The sequence below is a fragment of the Lucilia cuprina genome, chromosome 4 (genome assembly GCF_022045245.1).
Source record: "Lucilia cuprina isolate Lc7/37 chromosome 4, ASM2204524v1, whole genome shotgun sequence".
Taxonomy (NCBI): domain Eukaryota; kingdom Metazoa; phylum Arthropoda; class Insecta; order Diptera; family Calliphoridae; genus Lucilia; species Lucilia cuprina.
This window is the reverse complement of record NC_060952.1, coordinates 87,123,666-87,149,683: the sequence shown is the minus strand read 5'-3', so window position 1 is coordinate 87,149,683 and position 26,018 is coordinate 87,123,666. Positions and strand designations below refer to the sequence as shown.

At 29.9% G+C, this 26,018-nt stretch overlaps 1 protein-coding gene across 2 annotated transcripts in view; it reads right to left on the bottom strand.

The window, feature by feature from the left end:
• The window catches only part of LOC111683357, a 39,642-nt gene extending 25,927 nt beyond the window's left edge, over positions 1–13,715 (bottom strand). For both annotated transcript variants that reach the window (XM_046948255.1, XM_046948256.1), the window contains exon 1: positions 12,921–13,715. In XM_046948255.1, coding sequence (XP_046804211.1) covers positions 12,921–13,587 — 667 coding nt within the window. In that variant the 5' untranslated portion in view covers positions 13,588–13,715. The remainder of the gene's footprint in view (positions 1–12,920) is intronic.
• Positions 13,716–26,018: the final 12,303 nt, after the last annotated feature.

Sequence of the window (26,018 nt, the reverse complement as noted above, 5' to 3'; positions counted from 1 at the left end):
CAGAGAGGGGAAGATCTACATTTAATAGTGCTAAAGATCTAAAATTGGAACTATGAATAAAGCTACTAAAGGCCCAGAGACGGAGACCAAATGTCAGAAACCGCAAAGTCTCTAAGTTAAGATCAGTAATTGATGCAATAAATATTAAAAATTAAGACCTAAGATTAAAGTTTCGGAGAATCTAAATTACGTCATATAATTAAGATTTCAAAGGTAATAAATAGACTTTCAATCGAGTTTACAATGCCCAAACAAAAACTAGTATTTAAGCTAAATCTAATAATATCGTATACATAGAATAAGATCAGCAATTAATGCAACAAATATTCCAAATAAAGACCTAATATCGAAGCATCGAAGGGTCTAAATTACGCCATACTTTAAGCCGTGATACAGTTATATACCGATCTTTAGCATGATTTAATTTCAGATTTTTCTTATATATATGATCACTGACAGCTCTTTAGAAACTGGAAGTCATGTAGACCAAAAAGGGCCAAAATCTTCGTCACATTTTTGGTGCCAGAACTGAACATTACCTACAGAAGTCATGTAGTCAAAAAATTGCTTAAAATCCTCAGCCCACATTTGGCTCCTGAACTGAATACAAGCTTCTGAAGTTCCTATAAAGTTTTCAATATTGACATGGATATGGAAACTTTATTATGGTTCGGTTTCTGGTAGCCCGATGGAAACATTTAGTCTTCCAGCTTTCTATCGACAATATATTGATAATGTCTTTTAATTTCTTCGGCACACATTTGTTGCCTGAAATGATCAGGATCATTCAGAATCATGTAGTCAAAATATTGCTAAAATTTTCGGCACACATTTGGCTCCCAAACTAATCAAGACCTACAGAAGTTTCACTAATGTCTTCAATAGAAATTTCAATAATGACGTGGACATGGAAACTTTATTATAGTTTGGTATCTGGTAGCTCGATAGAAACATTTAGTCTCTTGACTTTCTATCGCCAAGTTTTTTTCAATCAGAATGTAATGATCGTCGAATGGTTCGGTTTCTGGTAGCTCCATGGAAACATTAAGACTCTGAACTTTCTATCGACAATATACTGGTAATGTTTTTTTTTCAATCAGAATGTTATGATCGTCATTTGGCGATCTCACATCTTTTTTCTTTAGAAGGATCTACATGAAATTTGTTTTTGGGATTACCGACGTTTCAATAATAAAGATAGAGAAAAATTGGAATGTCTTCTCCATCATTGTGCGGGTTTTAGAAGCATAAAATTGAGGTTTTTAGTTAATTTTTGTGATCTTGAAGATTCACACTACAACAATAGTTAATCTCTTTATTCATAAAAGATTTGTGAAAATATAATTTCTTCTTTTCTAAAATTCTCTCGCAAAAAGTGATCTTGTTCGATCATTTAAAGCTTCACGAAAACCACGCGACTAATGTAACCAATTTATTGTTCTTCATTTACCTTAAATATATACAAAATTTTTAAAATGAATAACATCTAAACTCTTAACATCAAATTACAATTTGACAAATCTTACGATCACCTTAATGCCATTAATTAACCTGGTCAGCTGATAAAATAAAGAAAATAATGAAGGCACATAAAAACAGCTGCAAATAAAACTGTGATTTTTCAAACACACACTAAACCGCTCCCCTCTTTTTAATCTTCTTTTTTTTTGTTCTTTTGCTGGAACATTTTGCACATTATAATTCAACAAATACTGGACTATAAGAGGAAACCACTATATAGGACAGATAGACATACATACACACAAACTAACACACATCTGGGGTCTCTGCACTGGAGAAAAAGAAGAAGAAAACATCACAAAAAGAACAAAAAAAACACAACTGCAAAATTATAAATAATAAAAGATTATAAAAAGAAAACAAAAACAAATATTATAATATACTAAACATGATAATAATGACCAGGGAAACCGAAAACATGCTCTAAAAAAAGTGTTTTAAGCGCTTTAAATATGCCGTAAAAAACTCAAAATATACTCTTAAAATTTAAAAAATATGCTCTAAAAATAAAATTTTTCATTATTATTTAACATTGAAAAGCTCAAAAAGACAGAAATTGTAATGAAATAATAAATGTTTAGTGTCATATTTCATCCTACAAGATTTTTTATAATTGATTCATCTCATAGTTTGAAGAACTAGTTTAATAGAATTCCGTTTTACGTTCAGATAACCAATAAATAACATGAAACCATTTGGACCCCAAAAAACATATTTCAAACGACAAAGTTTGACACATTTCTACCAATTTTATTCATAGCTTCTAAACTGACATTTTAATCGGTGTTGTCATAAATTCCAATAATTAGTTTTTTAAACTATAAAAATGGATTGGTCTCATGAAATCAAAAGTAATAGGTTTTATGTCTGATTTAAAATGTAATGCTTTATTGAACAAAAAACTATAACATTGGTTTTCGTGAGAGTAATGTATTTTTTGCAGTTTTTAAGTTCTACAAACGAATTTTTTTCAAAATTGTAAAATAGGCTGAAAAATTAAAAATAAAAAATTGAATTTTATTTTTTTTAAATAAAGTTTTGAAAATGTACAAAAACGAAAAAGAGGGTAAAATATGCAAAAATATGCTCTAACAAATCGATGCCAAAATTCTTAAATTGGTCTGAAACGTATAAATATCTTATCCATGAGTCCATACGACGCACCACAAAAAACATGCATTTGCATATTTTGGTTTCCCTGATAATGACATACAACTAATGATCATTTACACATAGAGTAATGATCATGAACGAAACAGTAAAAAAACAAGATTAAAAATCTGAAGAAAAGGGTTTTTGAACATGGAACGAATTTGTGTTGAAACAACAAAGAAGAAAAACAAAGAAAAAGAGGTAATTTGAAAAAAAAACAATTACAAAACTACGTGGTTTAAACAACAACGAATTTTGTTAAGAAAATAAAACAAACCGAAAAAAGAACTCAAGCAAAAACAAACCCTTGATCACGTTTTATGAGAATCCGGCATAACCAACGCGACCGGCAAATGAATAAGAAGAACATTTGACAAACAAAACAACAGACTTTTGGAGGGACAGACAGACAGACCGACAAACTTAATGATAGCAACAAGTAGAAACAACTTACATAGATCATATAGAACTGTCTGTCCCCTATACAAGTTCTGAAAGAGGATATAACTAAACAAACACTCAAACCTCTAGCATTTCTTTTTTTTGGATTTGTTTTAAAAAAAGAACACAAGTTAATTCTAGTTTTATTGTCGTCATCATAGTCATTATGATCATTATCGATTTATACTCTCTTTCTTATACAAACCGACTGTTTGTTGGTTTGTCTGTCGGTTTGTTTTACTTTTTGCTAATTTTCTTAAGCGGTTGTTTCTTGTTTTCATTGTACGTTTTTTTTCTCCACTTTTTGTTTCGTTTCAGGTTCTGACTGTTGCCTATTTCCTAGTAAGTAACCACAGGTAGTTTTATGTGTCTAAAGACGTCCAAATATATGTATGTATGTATGTATGTATGTATGTGGGGAAGTTTATGCACATGATTTAGTTAAAGATCGACTGTAAACGGCACAGTTGTTTATAAATTAACAAAAACGTCAGAGTTGCCATTAAACTATATATAAACATAACTGCTAATTGGGTTAAAACCTTAAGATCAGTTCTCTATTATGGTTTCATAAGGTAATAAGATATTTTTCAATGTACTGTGGTAAAAACTTCCGATCATTTCCATCTTAGAATAAAACCTAAGATCACTTCTTCAATATCGATTTTGTAAATCCTTATGATTCTGAATTAAGGTTTAATGAAATCATATGATCATTTCTAAGTCATGGCTTCATGAGATAATAAGATTTTTTCTCACATTTCCATTTTGAATTAAATCCTTATGATCACTTTCCAAAACCCTGGTTAGAAAAATTCTTAAGATCACTTATCCATTGTAATACAGAAACGTAGGATAACTTTACAAAACTTGGTTTAAAGATATTAAGAACTCGTCGATTTAAAAGACCCTTAAGATCACTTATTAAACTTTTTTTAAGGAAAAAAACTTTTAATCAATTTCCAATCAAGAGTTTAATAAAACCCTAAAATCATTTAACAATCGTGGTTTTTAGGATCCCAAAACCGTGGTTAGGAAGATAAAAACTAAATAGAACTTCTCAATTGTATTTTAATAACATCTTTAGATTACTTAATATCACTTCTCAATCGTGGCTTTATAAGATAATAAGAAATCTTTACAATTGCAATTTAATAAAATCTTAAAGATCACTTCTCAACTGTGGTTTAAGAAATGTTAAGAATTGTTCTTAATCCTGATCTGATAAATTCTTGAATACTTCTCACTTCGTAATCGTAAATTTATAATTTCACTTTGCAATTATATTTTGGTAAAAAAGATCACTTTAATAGTGATTTCAATGGAACATTATGTAATCGTGGTTTGGAATACCCTAAGGATTACTTAAAAACCCATTACCCAATTTTGAAATAATAAAATCTTCTGAATGGTGGTTTAGGAAAACTTAAAAGTCTTTCATTAGTCGTCGTATGTTAGTTCCTTAAGATCAATTATCAACTGTGGTTTTGTAAAACTTTAAAATCTGTTTATAATCTTGATTTACAAATACATTAACATCGGTGATCAGTTCTCAATCAATGGAGTATAAAACCTTAAGATCACTAATCAAATGCGCTTTGCTAATTCCTTTATGTCACTTCTCAGTCGCAATACTAAGTTATCGTACAAACGTAGTTTGTTAGATCCTTAAGTTCCCTTAAAGGTTACATTTTCATCGCGGAACGATAGTGATTCAAGATCACTTCTTAGTTGTATATTCATTAGAATATAAGATCACTTCTTAACCGTGATTTGATCACTTTCTAAACATAAGTTATTATTTAAGATTTCTTATCTTTCGTGGTTTAATAGATCATTAGAACACTACGCAATCATGGTTTAGAAGATCATAACAGATCATGGTGGACAAAAAATTTAATATATAATTTCCCATGTGTGTTCTAAAAGAATCTTATGATCAGATCTTGATCACTTCTTATCTATCGTGGTTTAATAGATCATTAGAACACTACGCAATCATAGTTTAGAAGATCATAAAAGATAATGGTTTAGAAAAACTTTAATATATAATTTCCCATGTGTGTCCTAAAAGAATCTTATCAGATCATGATAATTGCTCCTTTTTTTATTTATTTAAGATTTCTTATCTATCGTGAATTAATAGACCATTAGAACGCTTTGCAATCATAGTTTAAAAGATCATAACAAATCATGATTTAGAAAAACTTTAATATATCATTTCCCATGTGTGTTATAAAAGAATCACTTCTTCACTTTAGAAGATCATGAAAATCGCTGCATGAAATGATCACTGCTTCCCTTTTTGTTTATGTATTTGTGGAACCTTAAGATCACTAGTTGTTTGCTAAAACCTTAAGGCCGTTAGTCATTGTTAATATGATCTTAATATGTATATAAGTTGTATATGAGCAGATCGTTAAGATCACTTTTTAATTGTAGTTCTTATGGTTTTATAATATTACTTCTTAATCATAGATCAATTGAATAATATGATCATTTCCCTGTGATGTTTTAATAAAACCATCAGATTTTTTTTTGTTTTAACTTTAAGATCCATTATACAACGTGATTTAGTAGATTCTTGAGTCGACTTTATAATTCTGGTTTTTAGAACATTTTTTAATTGTTGTTTCTCATTCATGATAAAGACTTTAAGATTACTTTCTCTTGTATTTTAAGAACAATTTCTGTAACGTATATCGTAATCACGTAGATCACTTTTATATTTTTATTCAGGACTTTACAACACTTTCTTAATCTTGAAGATCCTCAAGACATTTCTTAATAGTAATTTAGACTAGTCTTTACAACACTTCCTAATGAAGTTTTGGTAAAACTTTTACTTCAGGATCATTGATCTTTAAGATGTTCAAGTCACTTCTTTGTGATAATTTGTTAAAATAATGGTGACTTGGTTTTAAGCATAAGATCACTTCTCTTATGTGTTTTAAAGAAATATAAAATCACTTCTCAATTGAAAATGATCACCTAGAACATTGTTTCATTAATTTTCTTTCCAAATGTTAAACTTTGACCTAAAAAGTTTAACCGCAAATGGCAACTCTAATGATATGCTTACGGATCAACCAAAAGTGGATACAGAACGTAGAGAGAAAAATATATATAATTTTTTTTTTTTGTTTTCTTTTCCTCTTCTTCTTATATTCTTAATCCCAAATAAAAATCTTAAACAAAAAAACGGGGTGTGTGTTTACTTTTGTTTTGCTTTTGATTTTCTTTCACAATTTATACTGCACGATCACTACAGGAGTATTAAAAGCGTCAGACAGTGCTGATCATAATACATATAATAATGGTTCATTTATTTTATAGGGGTTTCTATAGTATTTTATTATGAAATATCTAGTGAATAAGTGCTATTTGGTGGTACATACAATGAAATTATGGTTACTGGCAGATTTGATTATATTGATTTTATTGTTATTTTAATTTTTTTTGTCTGACGATCAATCGATCGATCGATCGTTTACATACAAATGTTCTTACTTATTATTTACGTTCATAAAATGCTTATGTCTGGCTTCGAGAGACAAAACAAATCACTTTAAGATCATGTTAGTTGTAAGTTTTCCAGTTTCCTTTTGCATTAACATTCTTCCTGGATATCTCTGTTAAGTTTCCTAAGTGCTATAATTGTAGTTGCTGTTTAGTTTTGTGCTCGAATAAAAGGAGTCTTTAATGTTTGCTCTAGTTTATAGTGTCTTGGTGAACGCAATAAAAAAAAGAAGTTGTAACTTGTTTTGTAAAGTTTAAAGTCCTCTACGTTTGGAGTTTGTGTTTTTTTTTTAGTTATTACAGCACTTTTTCTTAACTAGTTTTTAGGATTAAACTACAATAGATTTGTTTGTATTCGTAATGTATATAATTGAGTTTTATGTAAACTGACGCCTTGGTTAATCTGTTGCGACTTTCATTCATTGGTTGGACGACTAATGGCGAATTGTTATTCAATTTAGAAGTCTATACAGGAAATGCTATTAATGATAGACTTGTTTGTGAAGACATTTTACAAGAATTAGCGGATAGGGAAATTGCAATATTGCTCTCACTTAATAATGATTTACAAATTAACGTTAAATTCAGAGAAATAATAAAACGATGTTTCAGCATTAGTTATGATTTTGATTTTAATTTCAAATGTATTTACTTAAGGGTACTTTACACGATCACACTTAACACGATTGGTATAAAACAATAACAAAGTAAGATAGAAACAGCTGTTTCTCTATTTTGTTTACATAAAAATACATCTCTGATCTAATGCGGTCAGCTTGTTTTTTGAATCATTTCAAAAAATAAAGAGAGTCATACGACTGTCAAATTTTCCATCTCTCTCAATGTATGATGGTTTCATTACATATTGCGTTTAGACGATCCCTTCCGTACTCTTCTACACAAATTTTTGACAGATCATATTACTTGTGTTATCGTGTAAGAGAGCTCGTTATAGAGAGCTTAAACATCACGACAGTGTCATAACTTTATACAACTTGATATAGATTTCTCCATCGTCGTTTTGTTGATTCATAGGTTCCGTTATCCGTCTCCGACTTTATAGGAAACGAACATCAATATCTCAATGTAAACTTTGTAAAACCTTAGAATGTTAAATTGTAATTTGTTAATTGTTATTATCATGATGTTTCTCATTTCTTCCCGATCATTCCGAGAACATTTAATTCATTCTTAATTCCAAGTCTCTTGAACGATCATTAGTAATTGAGAAAAAGCTTAATAAGATAATTTCATAATTCTTCTCAAACGTAATTCTATATAAAAGATCTCTACTCAATAGTGGTTTGGTAAATCCTTAGGATCAATTTTCCATTTTGAATTAAATCCATATAATCACTTCCCAAATCGTGATTAGGAAAAGTCTTAAGATCACTTGTCCATAGTGATATAGAAACTTAGGATAACTTTGCAAATCTTGGTTTAAAGATCGTTAGAACCCTATGCAATGAAGATTTGAAAGATCCTCAAGATCACTTAAGTTTTTCTAACAAAAATAAACTTTTAATCAATATCCAATCGGGTAAAACCCAAAGAGAGTTTAATAAAACCCTAAAATCTCTTAACAATCGTAGTTTTTATGATCCCAAAACAGTGTTTAGCAAAAGTCTTGAGAACACTTATCCATTGTGATATAGAAACTAAAGAGAACTTGTCAAATCGCGGTTTAAAGGTCGTTAGAACACTATGTAATCGAGATTTGAAAGAACCTTAAGAACTCTTTATTAAAGTTTTTAAGAAAAAAAAACTTAAGATCATCAGTAAGTTATTGATTGAAGGAATCGTATGATCACTTTCTAATCGTGGTTGGGGTACAATGCTGAAATTCTCTAAAATCGTTTAACAATCGTGATTTATAGGATAATTAAGATTTTCTCAATTGTAGCATGTAAATCTTTAAGATTACTTCTTAAACTTGGTTTACAAACTTTTCTTATAGCATATACATATAGAAGTTCCCATTATGGCCTGGCTAAAGATAACTTTTTAAAGGTACATGGTAGTTTCGTTATATCGCTTTTCAATTGTGATCTAGAATTCACTCGAAAGCAGGGTTTCTTGAATTTATCACTTATTTCTTTATTTCTAGAACCTTTCTTAAGGGATGATCAATAAGATCAAGATCACCTATTGAACTTGATTTACAAACTCTTTCTTATAGAAATACATATTGAGAAGTTCCCATTATGGCCTGACATAAGATAACTTCTTAAAGGCACATGGTAGTTCCTTTATATCACTTTTCAATCGTGTACTAGAAATCACTCGAAAGCAGGGTTTAGTTGATCATCAAGTTCTCTTGAATTTAACACTTATTTCTTCATTTCTAGAAACTTTCGTAAGGGATGATCATTAAGATCTTTTCAACTGTATTATGTTAAACTTCAAGATCACTTCTTGAACTAGATTTACAAACTCATTCTCATAAAATATACATATAGAAGTTTTCCATTATGGCCTGACAAAAGATAACTTCTTAAAGGTACATATTATTTCCTTTACATCACTTTTCAATTGTGTGCTAGAAATCACTCGAAAGGAGGGTTGATTTGGACACCGTAACATTACGTTTAGTTCATCCCACCGCGCAAGTTCTGCTTAACAAAAGTGGCCCACTGGACACATTATATCACTTATTTCTTTATTTCTAGAACCTTTCGTAAGGTAGATCATCCCTTTTATTTTAATTTTTAATCGTGGTATGAACCTTATGAAGCCTTATGATCATTACCCATTTGATGTTTTGTAAACTTTAAGATAAAATCCAAAAATCTTTTATCAAATGAGATTTATAAGATCCTTCAAGATCACTTCGTAAGATCACTTACTAATCTTGATTTACCCGCACAATAACAAGGATTTAAAAGTACTTAACAATTAAACTAAAATAATAAGGAGTCAACAATCAATGCAAAAGATCGCTTTTCAAACTTGATTTGGTAGATCACCTCCATCACATCCCAAGATCGCTTTTCAAACTTGTTTTGGTAGATCACCTCGATCACTTCCCAAGCCTCATAAAAACATGCTTTAGTAGATCCTTAAAGCCCTTAAACTTAAACTTATCATATAGATGTTATTTCTAAAACCTTTAACTCAACTCTCATTGATCGTTTTTAGGAAACCTTAAGTTATCTCTCAATCGCAGAGAATCAGTTTTAGATTCTGAATGTTTGAAAATATATCTCCGTTGAGTAGTTAAAGAACTTAAAAATCATCTCAAAGGATTTTTTAAAAGTTTTAAAACTTTTTGTCATTATTTCGTAGATCTTATAATGTTATTTAGATCATCATAACACTTTATCTGAATATGATATAATTTAGACTCATAAATATCAAATTGGTCTTAATTAAATGATCTCAAAAGATCTTACATAATACAAACTTTTATCATTTTTAAAAATTAACTTACAGATAACTTTATAAAGATATTTAACATTCAATAACACCGCAAAAAAATTTAACATTCTGACCTGTTTTATGTTTCAAACCACATTTCCTTAATCTCTATTAATCTTATTGACAAGTTGCGTACGCTTACAAAAAAGTCACCATAAAAATTTTTGTTTAAATTGAAATTTAATTTAAATAAATCTTTTTAAAAATAAACATAAACAAAAACTGGTTGTATTATTTAACATTAAAACTATCCGGCATTATTTCCTACTAGTATTAAAAGTTTGAACATTTTGCAAAAAAAATATACATAAAGAGCAACATTAAATTAAAAACAAGATCAATTAAATTAAGACTCTATTAGTCAGTCGAGCAAAAAAAAACACGCTGCTCACTTAAACACCACAAAGAATTTAAATTATTATTTAGTTTCAATACTAGACTAGAGTAACAACTGGAGAATAAAAAGTCACCATTTGAAAATTGACGATTGCAATCATTGTGATCAAATCAAAAACATGTAAGAGGTATCAGAGATATTAAAGTTAAAAAATATTCGGTAAATAAGAAGTCAATAGGTACCCTAATATGTTTTAAATTTTATTGGTCATGGTGGCCCCCGGTAGATAAGTGGTTAGTGTTCTAGTCTGATAGACCGGAGGTGGTGGGTTCGATTGCTACCTGAGCCACTGGTTAAGGAGCGCACAACAGGCCCGATAGAGGCCTAGGTGTTTTTTTCGGATTTCATGTATATATCCTCCTTTCAAACTAACTAACTAATTAACTTATTGGCTATTGTCGGTTTCAGATTAACAACTAGCAAAATAATAAATTGAAGTGGATTATATGTATGTATGTTGAGACTCAGATATGGTCCTTCGATCAAGCTTCTTTTGATCAATAAAGCAACAAAGTTCCTAAGTTCAAAAACGATTTAAAATTTGATGTTTCTTAAAGAACATTACGTTCTTATACAGATGATATCTCATATATAATTATCCAAAGATCCAAAGATGAACATAAGCTATTTACTCTCCTGAAACCAAAATTTTAAACCGTTCGTTTTACACAGAAAGCATATACATATCTGTTATACTCTAATATGATCTCTTAGATGTTTCCTAAAGACAAAACGATCATAAAACGATTAATGAACTTTTGCATATGATCAAACTGAACTAAGGAACTCGAAATAGATCTCTGATCCCACATACTAAAAAAAGCGAAGTTTGAATATTGACAAATGTTTTAGCTGTGGAAATAGATTCCGCGCTAAAAGAAGTCCTTATTTTTTGAACGATCTTGCAAAAAAATTTGAAAATTTAAGAGCAAGTAAACGTTAAAAGAGAGCGTTCTGCATGCAACGATTCATACGGGCGATCAGGCGAATAAGGCAACAATAATGCTTGATTCAAACGTATCTGTTGGATTGGTTACAGTTTGCTCTGACTAGTTATCATTAAAGATAAGGCTCCTTGGGTTCCATGAAATATAGAGCATTACCTTTACACCATGAGTATAGGTAATAAATTGGCGGACGTCCAATGGTGGGAGCGGCATCTCCCATATGAATTAAATACCAAAAAATCTTTTATCTTGAAAACTAATGGAAGTAGATTCTTAAAATTTTGCACTGAACATTTTGGGGAAAAGGCGGACTTTCATCAGGGGTGGCTTCGAACCTCCTTATGAATTAAATAGAAAAAATTGTATATCTGTGATACTCTATTCTATTTATTCAATTCTATTTATCTATTAGTGACCTCTGGTAGGTTAGTGGCTAGATTTCTAGACTGGTAGACCGGGGGTAAAGGGTTCCCACCTGAAGAACAGGCTAAAGAGCGCACAGGTGACTAGGTTGATATATACCTCATACATCCTCCTTTCATACTATATATTACAAACACAACTATAAAACGAAACTACTTATTTATCACTAATAGCGCTCGAAAACTTCATAGAAGAACGCAAAAACTTGTTTGCCGACTAAACATAAGTTCTTAAAACTTGTAACTTGCAAAAAAAAAAAAAAAAAAAAACATAAGACAACTGTCAACCACAAATGAAACACTATATGTATAACATGTATGAATGTATAATCGAGCGTAGCCGACCATATGATACCCTACACCAGTCAGTATGTATGTTAAAAATGGGGATTATATAAAAAATAAAGCATTTGATTTGTTTTTTAACTTTATTTCTGAATATTTTTACTTTTTTTTTTTGGCAAAAAAAGAGATTTTTTTAAGAGGGCTCAAAGGGGAGTAGGGTAAAATATGGCCCTATCCTTAAAAATGTTGGTAGGGGAAGTTAAGTCTTCTTTAATATTATTTATGTAGAATTTAAAAGTGTTATTAGTGTTTGTAAGTGAATTTTGACCTTTAAGTCATTTTCTGAAGGGGAGTTTTTATGGGGGATAGGGTCAAATAATGCCCGATCATTACAAAAATCGTTAGTGTCATTTAAAGTTCTATAAAACTAACATAATAGAACATTTAAATTAATTATAATCCAAAAGGCCCTATTTGGGGGGTACTGTTGTATGGGGGCTAGTCGAAATAATGGACCGATTTTAACCATTTTCAAAGGAAGAGTGTGTGCCAAATTTCATCAAATTATCTTGAAAATTGCGACCTGTAGCGTGTGCACAAGGTTTACATGGACACACAGACAGACGGACGGACGGGCAGACGGACATAGCTAAATCGACTCAGAAAGTGATTCTGAGCCGATTGGTATACTTCAAGGTGGGTCTAGCACCAATATTTTTGGGTGTTACAAACTTCTGCACAAACGCATAATACCCTCCTCACTATAGTAGTGTAGGGTATAATAAAGTGAAGAAAACAAAAATCTGCTAAATTACTTACCACATTTCAAACGATCATTTATTAAATCCTCAATCAATTGGGGACACTCGTTCTCGATGGCATAACAAAATTGTTTAAATTTCTCGAAACCATTTTTGGCAATGATCTCAATTAAATTGGCGCATTGCAAACGTATAATATCGGCATCATTTAAAATGTGATGATTCAGTTCGTCTTTCGTACTATATAAATCACTTAAATTATCGAAATTCTGTTGCTGCTGCTGTTGTTGTTGATGTTGCGTTAGATTGACCACCACCGAAGGTGTAATTGAACGATTATCACTTTGAGCATTATCACCTACAACACTGGCACTACGAGAATTTGTAATGCTATTGTTATCGTTGTTATGGGCCAATGAAGCACTGGTGGTACTGCCAGCACTACTGCTGCTGCCGCTAGCATTACTAATAACGGCACTTAGTTTACGTTTTGTCACCCCTACAGATGAAGGAGCCGATGCTGTTTGTATAGCAGCATTGTGGGGTTTGAGTAATAGATCTTCTTCGGATTGTGTTAACACGGAATTTTTAACTAAAACTGCCAATAGTTCAGTATTGGCTAAATCCAATCTTATACGTTCCTGATGACGTTCTAACAGTGTGCGCACTTCCTCTTCTTCTTCCTCGCGCGTCATATTTGTAGAGTTTGTGGGAGTTTCACTCATCTTGAATTTTTTTATTAAAAAAAAATAAATAGGTAGGTATATTTTAGTTATTTACACTTTTAGCACTTTTTCATAATTATTTGTTTTTTCCTTTTTTATTTAACAGGAAATGTAAATATTTTATTATAAATTAATTATATTTTTTTTAAATTTTTAAGCATTTTTTTTTGTTGCTTTTGATATAATTTTATTTTTATTTAAAAACTTTTTTTTTATTTTCATAAATTTTTTTCAGCACAATTTTTGTTTTGCAGAATTAACAACAAAATCTATATGTAAATTGATTGACAAGACCTTTGTATTTTGTTGTTGTTGCTGTTGTTTTTTACTTTTCTTTTTTTTACAGTGATTTTACCATTAAACTCTTATAATGGCGTTTGTTTTTTGTTTAACTTTACAAACCGACGCGCATTTTACAAAAACACCACATAAAAAATACAACAAAAACAAATCAAAACATTCAAATCGTATTGTAAATAAGTATGTAATCAAGTTAGCAGTAGAAGAAGAATAAGAAAAAATAAATTACACTTTTATAAAACTCTCAACACAGTAATAGCTAGACAACATCTGTGACGTTTAAAATCTACGTTAAGACTAAACCGGCTCTAAAGCAAAACATTATCACGAACCCCACGTCTATACAACAAAACAACAGCGAACGTAGTAACGAACTCGTCATACAACAACATAATAATGAAGTAAACAAATATAATAATGAACAATAGACAAACAACCAGTCAGTCGGTCTCTAGTATATAGAGTTAATGCAGCAGTGTGTTAGTTAAATAAAGAGAAGAAAGAGCAAAATGTAAACAACGGCAAAAAAAAACAACAAAACAATAACAAATGTATATATTTCCCTATTACAAATGTATACACACTCCTTCATACATACATGTTTTAACGTTATTTTGTTTTTAAGCATGTTGCCATATTTATATAGGAGTCTTTCAAATAAAACTTTTAGTTAGATGTTGTGTTTTATGTGGCCAGTCATACATATTAAGTTGTTGCTGTTGTTATAATATATGCATTTCAAACATGTTGTATTTGAAATAAAGTGTGCTGTTGTCAAACTTGTTGGTTTTTTAAAAATTGTAAGCTAATAATTAGTGATGGTTTGGTGGAGATGTGGGGTATTTTATATGAAAAACATTGAACTTAAATACTTTTTTCTGTATGAAAATTGAATATTAGGGAAGTTTCAGCGTGGACAATTAAGAAATTTAAACTGTAAAGTAATCTGGTGACTAGTATATGGACTAGTAGTGAACTATAGTTGAATGTAAAGTCGACTTTTTGTATTTTTAAAAGGGATGATTTTTTGACTAATTGTGTTTTATTAAATGTCGATTTTTTGCCCTACACAACTTTAGTGGGCAGGTTATATTGGGTTTGTGCGGATCTTTGTTAGGGTTCTATAGTTGAAACGAAAAGTCGATATTTTGACTTTTTGCATTAGGTACAAGTTGATTTTCAGACTTTTTTCATTTTATGAAAAGTAGATTTTCAATTTTTTTCGACTTCTTCCTAGGGTTCTATAGTTGAAACGAAAAGTCGACTTTTCATTTTATGAAAAGTCGACTTATCGACTTTTTGCATTTTATGAAAAGTCGACTTATCGACTTTTTCATTTTATGAAAAGTCGACTTTTCGACTTTCGAATTTTTGCATTTAGTTAAAAGTCGATTTTTCGACTTTTCATTTAATTAAAAGTCGAGTTATCGACTTTCTTGAAACAAAATAGTCGACTTCGACTTTTTTCGAAGTCGATTGTTCGATTATTCGAAAGTCGATTTATAGAACACTACTTCTTCCGACTTTTTTCGAATTTTCACCTTTTCCTACTTTTTTTTGACTTCTCGACTATTTTCGATTTTTTTTTTTACTATTTGGCTATTTTCCACTATTTTCGACTTTTACCGACTATTTCAGACTTTTTTCGATTTTCAACTATTTTCGACTATTCGAGTTTTTCCGACTATTTTAGAGTTTTTGACTTTTTTTCTCCAAATTTTTGTCCTGGAGTCAATTTTTGGCGAGCTAGATTAAAGGATAAAAAGGTATTTTTTTGAGGTTGGTATGATTCTTTTCATATTTCTTCCAAAGGAAAGAAATTTTGGACGGATAGTACTGATTTCCACCCCAGTCTGTATCGATTTTTTATTTTTTTATAAATATTCTATAAATAACTCTACTAACAAAACAACTTATTTCCAACCAAACAATAATTTCGACTATTTTCCAACTTATAGGCTTTTTTCGACTTTTAGTCTTTTCGACTATTTTCAACTTTTTTCCGATTTTTCTACAATTTTCGACTTGTTCCGACTTTTTGACTATTTTCGACTTTTTCCGACTTTTCGACTATTTTCCTCTTTTTCCGACTATTTTACTTTTTCCGACCGTTTTTGACTTTTTCGAACTTTTTCGAACTTTTTTTCGACTTTTCGACTTTTATTTACAAAGTCGACTTTTTTCATAGACGATAGTCGAGTTATCGACTTTTTTGGAACAAAATATTTGACTTTTCGATAGTCGATTTGTAGAACCCTAATGTTTGTAACGTACAATAATATTGGTCCTATACCTTTAAGTATACCAATCGGCTCAGAATCATTTTCTGAGTCGATTTAGCTATGTCCGTTCGTAAACCATGTAATCAAACTGCAGGCAATTTTGAAGATAATTCAATGAGATTTGGAACATAATCTTTTATTGATCTAGGGTCGTAGCCTAGTGAAAATGGTTAAAATCGGTCCATTATTTCACCTAGCCCCTATCAAACTACAGGTCGCAATTTTAGAGGTAATTCAATGAAATTTGTTACATGATCTTTTAAGGTACCGTAGACGAAGCCTATTGGTTAAATGGTTAACATCGGTCCATTATTTCACGTAGCCCCCATAAGTTGTGACCGATAAGACAACATTACTAGTTAGCAACACTCATAGTTCTCGTCGCCATATGGTGTGAACCTATAAGAGAGAAAAGAGAGAGAACTCTAGTTTCTTAAACCAAACCAGTTTGTTCCATGAACATCGGGTATCAAGCTCCGATAGATTTGTTAAGTCGTTCTACATCATTATATGATCTGCTAAGGCGAGGCAATGACACAGTGAAGAATATTCTCTTCATCCTGACAGCTCTGTTTGTTCCATGAATATAGGAGTTCATCTTTCGGATATCAAGCTTCGATAAATCCGTTAAGTCGTGCAAGAAATAGCTACATAGCAGACTTATACTACGATCTCTTCTTCCTCTTCATCCTGGCAGCTCCTGCGAAGAAATTACTGCATTGGTTTAGTCTTCTAACTTGGATCACAAATGGCCAGTCACCACCGTAAAGTCTCGTAGATTAACTTTCGGAATATACTAGCATGTCTGCAGGGGACCTCAGGCGTCCATATGCATTGTACAAGTTCATATACTGGTATGCCATATACTGAAGACTAATTCATAAAATAGTGTCGGAAACCAACAACAAAGCCATATGTAACATATGTGGGTTCATTATAGAAAATAGAGTTATCTGACGATTTTGTGAATCAAGTAGTTGTTACAACTTCTTGATATGAGCTGCTTCTGCAGTATTATACGGACTTTAAATGACTTAACGATGCCGCAAACTTCATTTTGCAAAAAAGAGCTTCTAAGAAACCTGATCCATTAAATGGAAATTCCTGATCATTTAGCTACTACTGTTATGATGGACTAACAAAGTTTGCTTAACAAACGTAATTTAGTCTAACTTGTGCTTCATACTGTTCCAAATTTTAATCTTAAACTCCTTAACAACATGTCATTTTCTTGGCCATTGATTTTTGCCTGAACTTAAGCCGGTTAACCTCCCCATTCGTTCGTACATACATATATACGACTTCCATTTAAATACTTTTCCAAAGCAATTACAGTCATCATACAACATCTTTAATATATTGATTTTTGAGCTAAACAAATAACATGGTACTTTTTTTGGATATTTGCACTTCAAAGAAATGAATGAACACGAAGGTTGATGTTAATGAAAATCTTGTTGAAACATTCAAGTCCAATTCAACAACTCTATATGTTATCGTTAAATAAGGGTGGCTCATTTGTTGGCAAAAAAAACCGAAAATCTTTTCATCAAAAACTACCCTTTATCGCAAATTTGCAAAAATCTTAAGCCCAACAAAAAGCAACCCATATAAAGATGTTTATATGTTGTATGATATTTTAATGCAAAATTTTATATTTTCATTTATAAATATAATGCATAATAACTAAATAGGAACAAGCAGCAGTAAAATCTTTCAACCTTTTTTTATATTTTCATTAAAAATGAACAGTTTACATTAACAAACACCTTGAATTGCTTGCAACATATTTTTTTCTTTTGAAATCTCTATAATGTGCAACAGTTAAGGCGTTTTTGTTTTTCAATATGACTTTTTACTACTTCTGATGAGTTTCTTTAACACATCATGTCAAGCATGCACAATCTAAAAGCCTACCAATAGTTTGTTTAGATTAACATGGTTCTTCCATGAGAAGGGAGTTGCAAGTTGTAAATACAGAGAATATATTTTTTATCCAAAGTTGTAACAATAATTACATTGTTCAGAGTGTAAGAGCATCGTAGAAGGAAATAAAAGATATATAGACGTGATTTGCAATTAAAAATGCTTAAAGAGGTTGTTAGCTATAGCTCAACGTAATCACACGATAAGGGAAGGATAACTAATGGAATTGAAAAGAAAATTTCATCAGCATCGATCAGTAGAGAACTTTAATATCAATGACCTTTTTATAAAAAACAAATATTTCGATTAAATTTTTTATAGTAAACATCAATGGCGATCAGTGTTTTACAGTTTTGTATAAAAAGCTTCATAAACGATCAGTTTCATACAGAAAACTTGAATATCAAAAATTAAAAAAAAATACATTAATACCGATCAGTTTTCTTTTATAAAACAACGACATTAATTAGTTTTCTTATAAAAAATATCGACATCAATCAGTTTTCTACAGAAAAATACAAAAATTTTTCTCAAAAAACCATTTTAACGTCGATCACTTTTCTATAAAAGAAAAAAATCAATATATATATATGTTTTTTTATAGAAAAATTGAGCGGCGATCACTTCTTTAAAAAACTTCAACTTTGATCAGTTTGATATACAAAACTTCTACATCGATCAGTATTATATAGAAAACATCAATATCGATCACATTTTTAAAGAAAACTTTAACACCAATCAGTTGTCTAATGAAAACTTTAATGACGATCATCAAACATCAGTTCTTTAAAAAACTTCAACTTTGATCAGTTTGATATAAAAAACTTCTACATTGATCAGTATTATATAGAAAACATCAATATCGATCACATTTTTAAAGAAAACTTTAACACCAATCAGTTTTCTAAAGAAAACTTTAATGACGATCTGTTTACTAAACAAGCTTTAATGACGATCATTTTTCTAAACACAAAAATTTAATATTAATCAATTGTCTAGAGAAAAGTTCAACTCTCGATCAGTTTTCAATAAATCGATATCTTTATCGACAATATATTCTCCCGCTAACAACTAAAAATTACTTTTTAAAGAAAACTTTAACACCGATCAGTTTTTTAAAGAAAACTTTAATGTCGATCAGTTTACTAAAGAAAACTTTAATGTCGATCTGTTTTCTATAAAAAAATTTAACATTAATCAGAAAAGTTCAAAACTCGATCAGTTTTCAATAAATCTATATCGATTATTAAAACTAAAAATTAATTTTAAAAGAAAACGTTAACACCGATAAGTTTTCTAAAGAAAACTTTAACTTCGATCAATTTTCTATAAACAAAAATTTAACATTAATCAATTGTCTAGAGAAAAGTTCAACACTCGATCAGTTTTCCATAAATCAATTATCAATAATACATTTTCCTAATAAAACCTTAACATCAATTAGTTTTTCATAAAAAACTTCAACAGCGATAAGTTTTTCTATAAATTTTCTATAGTAAACTTCTATCACAAAACTTTAAGATCGATCAGTTTTTTATGCAAAGCCTTCAACATCGATCAATTCATTATAGAAAATTTAAGTTTTATAATGAAATCATTAACAGTGATCACTTTCCTAGAGAAAATTTCGATATTGATCAGTTGTCTAGATTATTGTCGATCATTTTCTAATATAAAAAGAACTACAACTTCGTTCAGTTTTCTGTTGGTTTTCCATTGATCTGTAATGCTATTTTCGATTAAAAACTAATCGTTATTGAAGTATTTAATAAAATTTTAACAGCGATCAGTTTTTACGATCGGCAACGATCTACAGGGTTGTTTTTTTATGAAAAACCTACAAAAACGATCAATTTCCCATAGAATACTTCAACTACTATAAATTTCTATGAAAAATTTCAATATTGAGAAGAGAAAAACTTTAATATCGATCACTTTTTTTGTGCAAAAACCTCCAATATCGATCAATTAATTATAGAAAATTTAAGTTTCATAATGAAATCATTCACATCAATCAATTTCCTAGAGAAAATTTCATTATTGATCAGTTGTCTAGATCATTGTCGATCATTTTCTAATATAAAAAGAACTACAATTTCGTTCAGTTTTCTGTTGGTTTTCCATTGATCTGTAATGCAATTTTCGATTAAAAATTAGTTGTTATTGAAGTATTTAATAAACAGCAATCAGTTTCTATAAAAAACTCATACATCGATCATTTTTCTATTCCAAAAAAAATTAATATCGATCAGTTTTTAATCATAAAAACCTAATCTTCGTATAGTTCTCCATACATAACTTCTACAAGGATCAGCAGAACGTTCGGCAACGATCTACATGATTCTTGTTTTTTATGAAAAAACCTACAAAAACGATCAATTTCCCATAGAATTGAAGTTTTCTATCGATAAATTTCTATGAAGAATTTCAACACTGATCAGTTTTTAATAGATCCATATGCAAATATTCTATGAAAACTTGAACATTTCTAAATAAAGTTTCTTTCTAATAGCTATACCCAGCAAAATCTTTACTTACCCGGTTAGTAGGCAAGTAATATTGGAGAAAAGTGTAAGTAGTAACCTTTTGGGTGAATAACTACTTATTTTTGTTTGACGATGACCAAAAAATAACTGATTACTTCCAAAATCTACACACACTATCTAATTCCTTATAAGACATACACATACACAATTGACTATAAATTCTATTAAAAAAATATATTTATGTCATTGATAACGACATCTCATTACCAAGTAATATATGAAATAACTACATTACCTACAATACTCGTTACTAAATTTTGAAAATATTTTACTGTATACTTCCCTCATACTACTTTTCACCTACAGGCATAATCGTTATAATAACTATAGTCTTATCCCTATGATTTCCCTTTTTACGTTCTGTACTATATAAACATACTTTAACTTAAGTTTGCTCTCATAATATGATTGAAAAAAAAACGAAATGCATATATTTGTCATGTTATTCCCGTTTAAAATGTATTTATTTACTCATACATCCATCTATACATACATATTTGTAGCAAAAATTCTAGAGAATTTTTTTACAACTGCAACTATTTACAAATTCTAACAGAAGATACAGAAGAAGATGGAGAAAAAACCCCATATAAATTTAGTAAAGACAACTGAGAAAGCCACATCCATCATAATGATATGTTGACATTAAAGAGTTTACACTTGAAACATAAATCAACATAAAAGCAAGATTATCTAACGATCTTGAAACTGCATTCTAAAAACAGTAAGATTTTAAATTACTTTGTTGCTAGTGTAAACGCTTTACTAGCAGCAGTTATTATTAACACCCATTAGAGTAATTGTTGCAATTGTTGTAAACTTTTACTATAAAACTAAACAAACAACAATCAAATAGAATAAGTTATAGTTCTTTTTTTAGAAAAAAGGTTTCTGCATAAAAGCCAGAGCTTTAAAAGAGTAAAGCCATCAGTTTTTAAAGAAAAACTGATGGCTTTTCAACAGAAACCTTCATCAAACGGTTTATAAAGACGACTTTATTTGATAAAAATTAATTAGTTTTCTATAGATACTGATCGACGTTGATGTTTTCTAAAGAAAATAGATCGATGTGTAAGTTTTCTAAGGAACACTGCTTAATATTTAAGTTATCAATAGAAAACTGATCGATATTCAAGTTTTCTATTGAAAACGATGTAATTTTAAAGTTTTCAATAGATTGTTGGCAAAGAGAAAAAAGTGATCGTAGATAAATTTTTGTTTAGAAAATTGATCGTAGTTAAAGTTTAGCTTAGAAAACTGATCGTAGATTTTCTTTAGAAGGCTGATATTTAACAAAGTTTCCTTTAGATCGGTTTTAGTTATCTAAGGAAAACTGCTTGAAATTTAAGTTATCAATAGATAACTGATCGATATTCAAGTTTTCTATAGAAAACGATGTAATTTGTAATTTTAAAGTTTTCTTTGGCAAAGAGAGAAAACTGATCGTAGATTAAGTTTTGTTTAGAAATCGATCGTAGATAAAGTTTAGCTTAGAAAACTGATCATAGATTTTCCTTAGAAGACTAATATTTGACAAAGTTTTCTTTAGAAAACTGATTATTGATAAAAAGAACTGTTTTCTAAAGAAAATCGAAAGCGTAGATTTTCTTTAGAAGATAAATATTTGACAAAGTTTTTTTTTTAACTGATTGTTGGAAAAAAGAGAATACAGATAGTAGATAAAGTTTTGTTTAGAAAATTGATCGTAGATAAAGTTTAGCTTAGAAAACTGATCGTTGATTTTCTTTAGAAAACTGATGGTTGATAAAGAGAACTGTTTTCTAAAGAAAATCAATAACATCGATCAGTTTTCTACAAAAAACTTCAAGATGTCTTAGTTTCCTAAAAAAGACTTAAATATTTGTCAGTTTTCTATACAAGATTTAAAAATTTAAATCAATTTCCTTTAGAAAATATCAACATCGAACAGTTCTTTTTATGAACGATCCGTTCAAAGATCAGTTTTCTAAAGAAAATTGTATCTATAATCAAATTCCTTAGCAAAAATTAATCTACGATTATCGATATTGAAGTTGTTCATTGAATACTAATCGTTGATAAAATTTTCAATAGATAACTGATCATTGATAAAAGTTTTATTTGGAAAACTGATCGTTGATCAAGAAAACTCTCCGATGTTGATGTTTTCTATAGAAAATTGGACTAATTAATCAATTTTTATGTTTTCTATAGAAAACTAATCAATGTTTAAGTTTTCTGTAGAAAACTGATCGATGTTAAAGTTTTCTATAAATAAATGATCGATGTTGAAGTTCTTATATCGTATAGTTTTATTATGTAAGAAACTGATCGTTAATAAAGTTTTCTTTAAAAACTGATCGCAGATAAAGTTTTCTTTAAAAAAAAAACTTTAAGGAATAAATTCTTTTAAATACGAACATGCTCCTTCACATTCGTAGGTTGGCAATTGTTGCTGCTTTAAGCACATTTTCAAACTCACAAATATTTGTCTGTTCTCATTATCGTCATTGTGATCATTAGTATTTTATAATAATGGTGATGAAGGTACCATCTTCATCTTATATAGAAGTTGTTATTCAAAGACTTCACTCAACTAAAGAAATTTATTTCTTTTACTATTATTATTGTATGATCAAAAAAAAAATTAAATAAAAAGATCTTCATTTGATCTTACAACAAGTCAAGCTGTAATAATTTGTGCGTAATTTGTATAGATTCATACTAAACAGACTGTAAAGAGAGCTGTGGACGTTTGAATGTACATGTATATGTATGTAAGAAGTCTTATTGTTATATGCCACCTACATTGTGCAACATAAAATATAAGTAAATGTAGAATTTTATTGGTATTTCCGTTTTCGTGTACAACGGTTAGGTATTCAAGATCATTTTTCTTTTGAAATGGAGCTGTGTAAAGTCTTATAAAGTTAGTGGTGTAAGCTTGATATTTAATAGGTAAGTTGGTGGTTGTTTGGGAAATTTGAATAGGTTTACATAAATCGGTTTTAATTAAAATTTATTAAATGAAGGTTTGAAAAGTTTTGAAGAAAAAACTGAAAGATCTTTTATTTAGAAAACTGATCGCTGATGAAGTTTTCTATAAAAAACTGATCGATTATGAAGTTTTTTAAAGAAAACTGATCGAAGATAAAGGTTTTTATAAAAAACTGATCGATGACCATGTTTTCTTTAGATCGATCCATTACGAAGTTTTCTAGAGAAAACTGATCGATTATGATGATTTGAATAAAAAACTAATTTATTACAAAGTTTTGTGTAGAAAGCTGATCGATTATGAAGTTTTTATAGTAAAATTATCGATTTTAAAGTTTTGTGTAAAAAACTGATCAATTAGTTTTTTTTTTGAGAAAACTAATCGATTACAACAAGGTTTTTAAAGAAAACTGATTAATTATGAAGTTTTATGTAGAAAACTGAGAGATTATAAAATTTTTTGAAGAAAACTGATTGATTATAAAGTTTTTTTGTAGAAACTGTTCGTTGTTTAATTTTTTTGAAGAAAACTGACCGAATTCAATTTTGTTATAGAAAACTAATCGATTACGAAGTTTAGTATAGAAAACTTGTCGTTATTAAAGTTTTTTTTTTAATTGATCGATAACAATTTTTTCTATAGAAAACTAATCGATTACGAATTAGTTCTAGAGAAAACTGATCGGTTACAAAGTTTCCTGGAGAAAACTAATCGCTTACGAAGTTTTCTGGAGAAAACCGATCGATTACGAAGTTTTCTGGAGAAAACTGATCGGTTACAAATGTTTCTAGAGAAAACTGATCACTTACAATTTTTTCTAGAGAAAACTGATCGGTTACAAAGTTTTCTGGAGAAAACTGATCGATGATGAAGTTTTTTATAAAAAAAACTGATCGATTATGAAGTTTTGCGTAGAATAATTATGAAGTTTTTAGAGGAAAACTGATAAATTATAAAGTTTTTGGAAAAAAAACTGATCGATGTAAAAATTTTCTGTAGAAAACTGATCGATGATAATGTTTTCTATAGAAAACTTATCGATGATCATTTGTTCTATAAAAAACTGATCGATTTTGAAGTTTTCTACAGAAAAGTGATCGAGTATGAAGTTCTCTATAGAAAACAGATCGATTATAAAGTTTTGCGTAGGCAAGATCAATTGTGAAGTTTTATGTAGAAAACTGATCAATTATGAAGTTTTTTTAAGAAAACTGTTTGATTATGAAGTTTTTTGTAAAAAACTAATAGATTGTAAAGTTTTTTGAGGAAAACTGGTCGATGTTTAAATTCTTTCTTTCTTCTTTAAGGTACCTCGGAGGTGGGTACCTTTACCTCGGTGGCGGACAATGCGTCAAGTGTACAGCATGCCATTGGCAAAAACATAATGGTGAAAGAGAAGGATGTTCTCGGAGAAAGCTCTAAACTACCTCAGCCTAAATAATTATAGGTGAGGATTCCGTCTCTGAAGCCTCAGATGATAATAACAACACCATTATAGCAAATCCCAAAAAAGGATGAAGTAGAGCAAATGTTGAAACAGGTGAGTGATACCATAGCTAAACTACCTATTACTAAGAAAATACTTTATGGAGCACAGAAGAGGAAGTTGAAAAAGATGCTTCAGGAAATCATAGTTAGTCAATCCAATCCGACACTCCATAGGAAATATCGGATTTTATCACAAGATCTGAGGCAAAGAGTATCAGTTCTCCCGAAGAGTTGACAACTGAAAATAAACCCAAGAAGAAAAAGAGCTTCCCGTCTTCTAATGCACAGTCGAAGCCAAGCTATACTTCACTTAAAGGAACCTTAAGTCAGAATCCTGAGAGTAAATGGGATAACGCCAAGAAAGATATTCCGAAGACCACCATGTCGGCGAAATCAAAATCGCATGTACGGGTACCTCAAAAGATGCCCCAAAAAGCAAGGAAAGAGAGGCTTTACCGGGGAAAAATGAAAAAGAGCAGCCTTCTTAGGCCAAAGTTGCCAGAAGAAGCCTCCGGGACGATCTCTGCTATGCAGTTTACTATGCCGGTAATCCGACAGGCAAAATTCCAAAAGACCAACAGAGTAAGGTAGAAGATCAGGTGAACAATAAGATAATGGACCACAAAGGGCAAACAACCAATTGAGAGCGTGAGGATTTAGAGCACATTTATGCAAAATTGGACGTGTGGATTCAGATTTATGTAGAGCATGCTGAGAGGATATAGAAATATAGATAGATCTGAAGCACTTTCGTCGAAGTTAGATCCAAGTATCTTAATAGTGATGTTATTCCAGAAATAACATTCCTGACTAACACTGATTGAAAGATTCTTAGGAATTACGTTCAGAATACTAAGTTTCTAAAGACTGAAAAATAATTCATTTAGTTCCCTCTTTTTTTTCTCTCTCTCT